Source organism: Oncorhynchus mykiss, chromosome 18 (genome assembly GCF_013265735.2).
Source record: "Oncorhynchus mykiss isolate Arlee chromosome 18, USDA_OmykA_1.1, whole genome shotgun sequence".
NCBI lineage: Eukaryota > Metazoa > Chordata > Actinopteri > Salmoniformes > Salmonidae > Oncorhynchus > Oncorhynchus mykiss.
Window position 1 is genome coordinate 48,933,242 of NC_048582.1, and position 8,393 is coordinate 48,941,634.

Consider the following 8,393-nt stretch of genomic DNA (forward strand, 5'->3'; position numbering starts at 1 on the left):
GATGAGGGGAGTACGAGCATCAATCGCTCTGTGAACAGAGGGAGAGAGAGAGAGAGAGAGAGAGAGAGAGAGAGAGAGAGAGAGAGAGAGAGAGAGAGAGAGGGTGAAGGAGACCGAGAGGGTGAAGGAGACCGAGAGGGTGAAGGAGACCGAGAGGAGAGAATGAGCACCCAGCCATTGTGCCTGTAAATTAGACAGTCACTCTCTACTTCTATGGTTTCCGTTCAACCATCTTCTTCTATGGTTTTTGTTTCTGTTCAACCATGGTGTGCTGGGCTGAATGAGGTGTCATGTCATTAGCACCAGTTTCATGCCAGCAGGCTCTCTCTCTCTGGGGGGGTTGCTGTTCACATGCATATGTATCACCAGGCCCTGTCTCTCTGCAACAACACATTTGCATAGCACGCACCAGAGCCTACCGTTGTCTGTCTCTAATAGCCAGCTCTGATTGATTCTGTGACTGTAATCTGAAATGAATAGTGAAATTAATCAGTAATTTGTCATTCATATTGTATTTCGAAAACATACTGTAGGCCTCAATGAAACCGGACTCTAATTTGTAACATAGAGAATGTTGTAAAACATGAAATACATGTCTAGTATATAGGCTATTTGTTGATGAAAGTATTATGCATATGATAATGATTATTGTTGACATACATACCAGTGTCATAACAATGTAGTAGCCTATTGGGGGGTTTGTACAACGTACTCTCTGCTCTCTGTTGACACCATATCCTTTACTAGCCACAATAATTGTCCCCTAGGAGGCTACAAAATGTATGAGGCCACATCAAATGCGTGTTATACAAAGGAGTCGTAGGCTACCTAACGCCAACATTTAAGAACATGTCAGGAGCAGTTAATGAATTGTCCAACGTGCGCTAAGTCTGTACTAGGGTCACAAACCGAGCCAATCGGAACAAAGGATACAGAGACGACAGTAGCTCCACCTCTCCCTCTTTCCTTCTCCGCTGGTTGGTTTATACATATATATAATCCCGGAGCTGACCCAGAAAAGTAACTCTGGTGACGGATTCTCGCTCGCCTCACAGTGCACTAGAGAGCACCGATCGTTTTAATTCGATGAAATACATGTATTTGGCGCATCGCCTTTGGAAGTAAAGACGGAGATCCAATAGCAGAAAGAGAACGAGAGAACTTCAGAGCAGGGCCATTTAGCTGGTAAGTGTTGTCTTGTGAGGGGGGCATTCGTTGCAGAGAGAGAGACTGTCCTATTACTGAGGGGAAGGTAGGAGAACCATTGTTCGTCTTATTTACGGTTTCTTACATTACCGATTGTTCATATGCCGGCTATAGTGCATAGTGACAATGTATGATAAATTACTAAACGATTGAACTGTATATATTGCCAGACCGAGTTTATTTAAACCGGATTATTATTTTTGTTGTAATGTGGTATCAAAAGTATTTACTGTTCAATGAAATATGGCCCCTATGCAAATACCTAGAATACACGGGTATATTGAAGCGTAAAAATAGTGTGTAATAATTCACCTACAAAAAAATATATTGATCATTCTTTGTTGCTCCCCTTTTAGCCTTTTGCAAAATGTGACATAGACGGAATGAATGTTAAGATGCCTAAACGTTCACGCTTGCATAGCCCAAACACAATTGTATGGATTTTGTTCCGCTGTTGACCATACATACCCTGTTGACCATTCTCTCTAAATGATTGTGGGTTTAGAAACAATAATGCATCGGATCGTAGTTTTTTTATTATTTGTATAGATAAAGCACAAAGAGGTTTGAACGGAAACCTGAGCGCAAGGGGCACTGGAGTTCATTTCTGGGGGAAAGAGAAGAAAGAAACACGACATGCTTTGTTTTCAAGCAGACAGTGAAAAGACAGAGCCACACTCCTATGGTATCCATCATATTGTGTTTATGCGGTGATAGAGACATGTACGTTATTAAGAATGTAATTAATTGTTTTACCTTGAGTAATTGTGGGTGGGGAAATTATGCGTTGTTGTGCCATTTTAACTCTGGTGTTACAGAGATGGCTCAAATACAGATTCCGTTTTGAATTAATAAATCGTAGGGTGTTGTCTTTAATTTTGATTTCCATTGTATTTTTCCTATAAGCACAGATCGTAATGACCATCTTGTCCATTTATCACTGCTTGTGCCTAACGAAATGTTTGTAAACGTTGGTTTCCTTTCGCGCGGATGCTCTCGCTATCATTGTGCATGTAGTACCTTATTTATTACTATGTATCTACCGATTAAAATTCGACATGCGCTCTTCTGCGTCCGTTCAACGACAAAAGTATGACTGGTATTTCCGATCGTGTAATAGGCTACATACTGGCAGCGGATACAGGCAGTAGGCTATGCGTAATGTTGCTGTGGTCGAAATGATGGTTAAACAATCGAAAGTGTAAATGGCCCCCAAACGTCATCTGAATAGATTACTGACTCAACACTGTTTGAATCACTCATAGTACACTGTCTTATCTCTATGGAATCACTCACTGTTAAAAGTCATGGCATGGGGTAGTGCTGGGAATTTTATGTTCTCCGGGAGCTGTGTCTCTCAGATTGATCTGATGAACTAGGCAGACACCTAGTCAGTTGTACAACTGAATGCATTCAACCGAAATATGTCTTCCACATTTAACCCAACCCCTCTGAATCAGAAAGATCCAGGGTTGCCTTAATTGAGGTCATCGGTGCCCCAGGAGCAGTTGTTGTTGGGGGTTAACTGCTTTGTTCATGGGAAGAACGGAAGATTTTTCCACCTTGTTGGCTCAGGGATTCGAACCATCGACCTTTCAGTTACTGCCCCAGTGCTCTTAACCGCTGTATGTTTATCAGTGCTTCCCAAACCTCTCTTTGAAAAACGACAATCGATCCTCTTATTCATCTATTCGACTACTAGCACGCCTGATTCTTTCGCAACTAAAAGGCTCTGGACTGAAGCACCGCTAACAACAACATTGCTCCTCCTCCTCCGCAGGGTGACAGTAAAGGTTTCCTTGTAAATGTTCTTATACAGAGTCATCATCATAACTAACATAAACATTGTCCTTCCTCCTGCAGGGTGATAGAGAAACCATGGCAGACCACATGATGATGCCCATGTCCCACGGCCCTGCGACGGCCCTCCATGGCTACAGGATGGGGGGAATGGGTGGCCCTCCACAGCACGCCGTGCCGCAACCCGGCCTCCGCACCCTTCCCAACGGCCAGGTCATGCACTACGGCCGGGTGCCGCAGACCTCCATGGAGGCCGCCATGAGGCAGCGGCCCGGTCTGGGGATGGTGGGGCCGGCTGGGATGAGCGGTCAGGTGAATGGCCAGGTCAATGGAGCACAGATGGGAGGACACCATCACCAGATGAACCAGATGATGTATAACCAACAGCATCAACAACAACAGCCACATCAACAACAACAGCAGCACCACCACATGCAGCAGCAGCACCCTCAGTCTCAACCCCAGCACCCCCAGCAACAGTACCACCCCAGTGGGCTCACCTCCCAGCAGCTCATGGCCTCCATGCACCTCCAGAAACTCAACACCCAGTACCACGGACATCCACTGGGGCCGGTCCAGGGCCATCACCTGGCCAACGGGGCCCAGTACAGAGTAGGGCCAGGCCAGCTGGCCAGCATGCAGCACATGGGTCAGGGTGGGCCAGGTATGGTGCTGGGACAGAATATGGACATAGACCTGATAGATGAGGAGGTTCTGACAGCGCTGGTGTTGGAGCTGGGTCTGGACCGGGTTCAGGAGCTTCCAGAACTGTTCCTGTGTCAGAACGAGTTTGACTTCATCCCTGACTTTGTTAATATGAAACAGCAGCCGAGCACCGTGAGCTGCTGAGAGATACACAACAGTCAGACGAAGAAAGACGCTGTAAAAACAGGCCGGCGCCCAGAGAAAGACTGAACCACAGACTAGACTAGCCACAGTAGCACACACAAGAGGAGACACGCAGACTATTGTTTCAGTTCTCTCTGTGTGAGTTTAGGCTATCTATCTGTGACCATGTATAGTAGATCTACAGAACACACTGACCTACCTGTGAATAGTAGGCCTACCTGTTGGTTTAAGATGAATTGTAAGGACAGAAAGAGAGGAGAGGAAAGGAAAGCTTCCTCTGCATCAGGCTGGCCAGCATCAGTGTCGGTGAGAGCTGAGCTCAGTCAGCCCGGCCACAGGGTGGCGCTCTCTCTGGCGCAGTGGCCTCTGTCGATTCTGTACTGCCTTCCGTCCTGCCTCTGGGCTGCCACCCATGCCCTAGTGTCAATATGTGTGCTGAGGCCTGAGGGATGAATGTAGACTCATTCAGCAGGACAGGAAGACGAGACAGACAAGCTGAGACAATACAAAGACTAGCTTCACCTGAGACTACTAGATTTGATCTATGGCTTTTAGAAATGTATTTATTTATGAATTTACCCAACCAAGTAGCTAGCGGACATTTGACAAATTGAGTTGGTCGTCTGATTATGAATTAGGCTGTTGGGGGGGAAAGAGTTGTTCAAAAATATGCCTAACTTTATTGTGTGTATGTTGAAGGCTGGTTCTTCAAAACAGGCTTGGAGGATTCCTTCCTCGTTACCTTACCATTTCCTTTAGTAAGAGCCTGAGAGAGAGAATGGGCCAATGGGGTTAGATTTTCTTGGGTGGTGGGGGTTTATTAGTCTCTGATTGGTTAGGAATTAACTGTGTTACCCTGGCAATCTGGTTCCTCTCCCTGACATAATCTGATCACATAATCAGAACAACATTATAATTATCATTAAAACTTGTTTCCTTGAATCTTACATGTCCGCAGTTTCTCTATTTCCTACTGCCGAATTAAATCTGATCAAATCACTGACGAAGTAGTGCTGCACATACAGAGTAGCATCTCTCTAGCAAGAGAACAGAGAACAGACCCTGCATGTCTTAAAATATTCCTCTGAACACTGAGGGCCAGCTTCTACCTTCAAACAGTTAGATGCTCTCGTTCAGTAGAGTCTCAATGACTACTTTACACTCTACTTCTACTGGTGGTCATTGCGGCAAGGGAATACACTGAATAGTATTTAAGGAACAACACACAAAACATAACAGCCGGGTATTTACTCTGCATACAGTATCTGTGAGTGTGGCACAGAAGGTAAGGCAGGGGGAAAACCAGAACCTCTCTCAGTCGCAGGTCATTCTGAGTCATAGAACTCACTTTAGACTTTGAACAGCACTGGCAGTTAAAAGACGTAAACACAAAGTGTTGGATTGTGAGAAGTACAGTAACCTAGTGCTCTATCTGGGGTGAATCCTAACTTCCACCAAACTTAGTCATGCATTGATATCAATGGGTGACCAAGTGAACATTTGACTTTAGTAGGAGTTAGGATTTGCCCTTCTGTGAACATCCTGAGTGTGTAAGCCTGCCAGGTAATTCTTGAGGGTAGTGACTGGGTTTGGTCCTCTAACCTAACCTTGGCCAATGTGCTGACTGGGTATGTAGGCTAGGACAGTGGAGGCTGCTTCAACTGCCTTGAACTGTGAACAGCGTTCATTAGTCCATTCTGTGGACACAGCATAGTGCTAGGCACTACTCCAGCAGTACTTGGTTGGTTTAATCATTGTTTAAAGCTGCCTCTCTTTACCTGTGGAATTGATTTCATTACCAAAGGTCCAAACCCAATAGTGCAGAGCAACACACACACAGACATGCACACATACACGCCCTCACACATGCACGCCCTCACACACAGGTTGGTTGCTGTTTCCATAGATTAGCTTACTCAACTGGTTCTTTCCTGATTAGATTTAAATCACTCGTTCACACACGCTTGTCTTAATTGAGGTCATCCAGCATCACAGCCCCAATAACTTGGTAATTAGAAAACTTGGTACTCAAAGGTAGTGTGCACTATATAGGGAACAGGGTGCCATTTTGGAAGTACCCTTGGTAATTAGAAAACGTTCTATTTCTGTGGTGGTGCAGTGTTTTCCCCCCCTGCCCACTGTGCATAATGAGTTTTTGGCAAGGTTACTGCTTTGCTCCAGTGACTAGTACGAGAACTTCCTGTCCTGTTCTGTTGTTGAGCTATTTGTGGAGATGTCAGAACAGAGAGGTTGGAGGAGCAGTGAGGTTGAAGAGAGGATTGGGGGAAGGGGAAAGCTTCCCTCTGTAATGCATTGTGGTAATCTGTTCCAATACCAGAGCTACACTCACTGGTGTCTCGGCTATTTTTCTAGCCTGGAATCTAAAGGGAATATCGCTCTATTTCACTATAGCTTCACTTCACTGTACTTCACTTCACTATTTGCACAAAGTGCAAATATTCAGTTTGGATTCCAGGCTACTCTTAACCCTGTCTCGCCCCTGGAGACCTGCCATTTTGCAGAGCTCTGAGCACAAACATACAATGGACAACAGAAAGTACACTCATCTTTGCAAAGGCCGAAACCCCAACCATATCGGGTCATTTCTTGTGGTCGGGTTATCTGTTACCAGTCTATTTATGTATAACTTGGACTTAGATCTGGGACCAGGCTATTTAGGGCAGTTTCACAACCCCGTATGAAAAAATAATCTATTACAATCTGAAAATAATATTTGTCTTTGTCTTTTAAGCCTTAGAGAGGGTGTAGCCTCTCAAAGTCATTTGATTACAGCTATATCAATAATATTTCAGACTTCTAATGTATGGTGTCTTTGTACTGTAGAATGTAGGTAAAGTTGACATAATTAAGGTACTTTTCAAAAAACATTGTCAGATGTAATTGTTGAATGGCTGATGTTGATGTGTTGAATGACAAGAGATGAGGGTTTATCATCCATTTTGACAATTGGGAGTGTTGATATAAATAGGTTGCAGGGTAAAACCAGACTTAATGCTGGGCTAACCATTAAGTGCAGCATTCAGTCTGGATTACCCAGGCTAACAAACAGTTTCATTATATCAAGGGTTTGGGTACAGGACAGGCCTGAAGCTTTAAGACCTAGTAGATTGCATGTGAACATTGTGAAAAGAGATGTGATGTCACCACTTTTCCACACATCCGCTGAGAATGTACAGCAGAACGGAATGCATTGTGGGAAGTGAAGTCTTAAAATGGTGGATACATTTGTGAGATTGTATTGTAAAATCCTTGTTCCAAATTGCACCACTTCATTTGGGGTTAACCCCCCACCTCCCAACCCCCAAAGGTTTTTTTTTTATGTTATTGATTCTATTTTAAGAAAATGTATTTATTTTCAACAACAATAAAATATTTATTTAAAGAACTGGCCAGAGTATGGAGTGTTTTCTAACATGTTTCTGTATCTGCACCACTCTATGATATCCTTTGAATACCTCATGCATCCTTTGAATACCCCATGCATCCTTTGAATACCTCATGCATCCTTTGAATACCCCATGCAACCTTTGAATACCCCATGCATCCTTTGAATACCTCATGCATCCTTTGAATACCCCATGCATCCTTTGAATACCTCATGCATCCTTTGAATACCCCATGCATCCTTTGAATACCCCATGCATCCTTTGAATACCTCATGCATCTTTTGAATACCCCATGCATCCTTTGAATACCCCATGCATCCTTTGAATACCTCATGCATCTTTTGAATACCCCATGCATCCTTTGAATACCTCATGCATCCTTTGAATACCTCATGCATCCTTTGAATACCTCATGCATCCTTTGAATACCCCATGCATCCTTTGAATACCTCATGCATCCTTTGAATACCCCATGCATCCTTTGAATACCTCATGCATCCTTTGAATACCCCATGCATCCTTTGAATACCTCATGCATCCTTTGAATACCCCATGCATCCTTTGAATACCTCATGTGTGACTTTGTATTGAAACCTCAACTACTTCTGACAACTATACAATGAGTCTGACAATACTTCTGCTCCAGTACAGTGAGACATCTCAGTAGTGTTCATGTATGGGCTCTACAGCTGCAGTGGCGTGTATTCATGGATGCCAAGGGAAGCCGGGCTTCCCCAAATATGTGTTTTTATAATTTTACGTCAATTCTCAAGTGGCAGAATCGTGAGGGAAACAACGACCCCCTGTCTTGGTATGTTGTAGCGCGTGTATTTGATGCTGTTTGGAATAAAATGTAGCATTTGCCCTCCCTTGATAAAAAAATAATAATAATAATTAGCCAATCAGCATTGAGCTGAGCTCAACTGCTGGTTGACCTGGCGCAGCAAAATGCCCCCAATGGAGGCCAGTTTGGATTTAGCTTCACACCAATCAAATCATATCCCAAGCAAAATATCATGATTGTCAGAAAAATGTGTCTGTTTCTGGTCTGCGTGTGTTGATGTCCTGCAGTAGCTAGCTTGCAAAATTGACGATTTCCTTAGCCAATGATGGAGATGGGGATTTGGACTT

At 44.0% G+C, this 8,393-nt stretch overlaps 1 protein-coding gene across 1 annotated transcript; it reads left to right on the plus strand.

Moving 5' to 3' along the window:
* Positions 1 to 976: 976 nt before the first annotated feature.
* Positions 977 to 7,261, plus strand: LOC110496412 (cbp/p300-interacting transactivator 3-like). The gene is made up of 2 exons (XM_021572294.2): positions 977 to 1,185; positions 3,070 to 7,261. Exon 2 carries the CDS (start codon positions 3,085 to 3,087, stop codon positions 3,853 to 3,855), a length of 771 nt encoding a protein of 256 aa, XP_021427969.2. The 5' UTR covers positions 977 to 1,185; positions 3,070 to 3,084; the 3' UTR covers positions 3,856 to 7,261.
* The last annotated feature ends 1,132 nt before the right edge of the window (positions 7,262 to 8,393 follow it).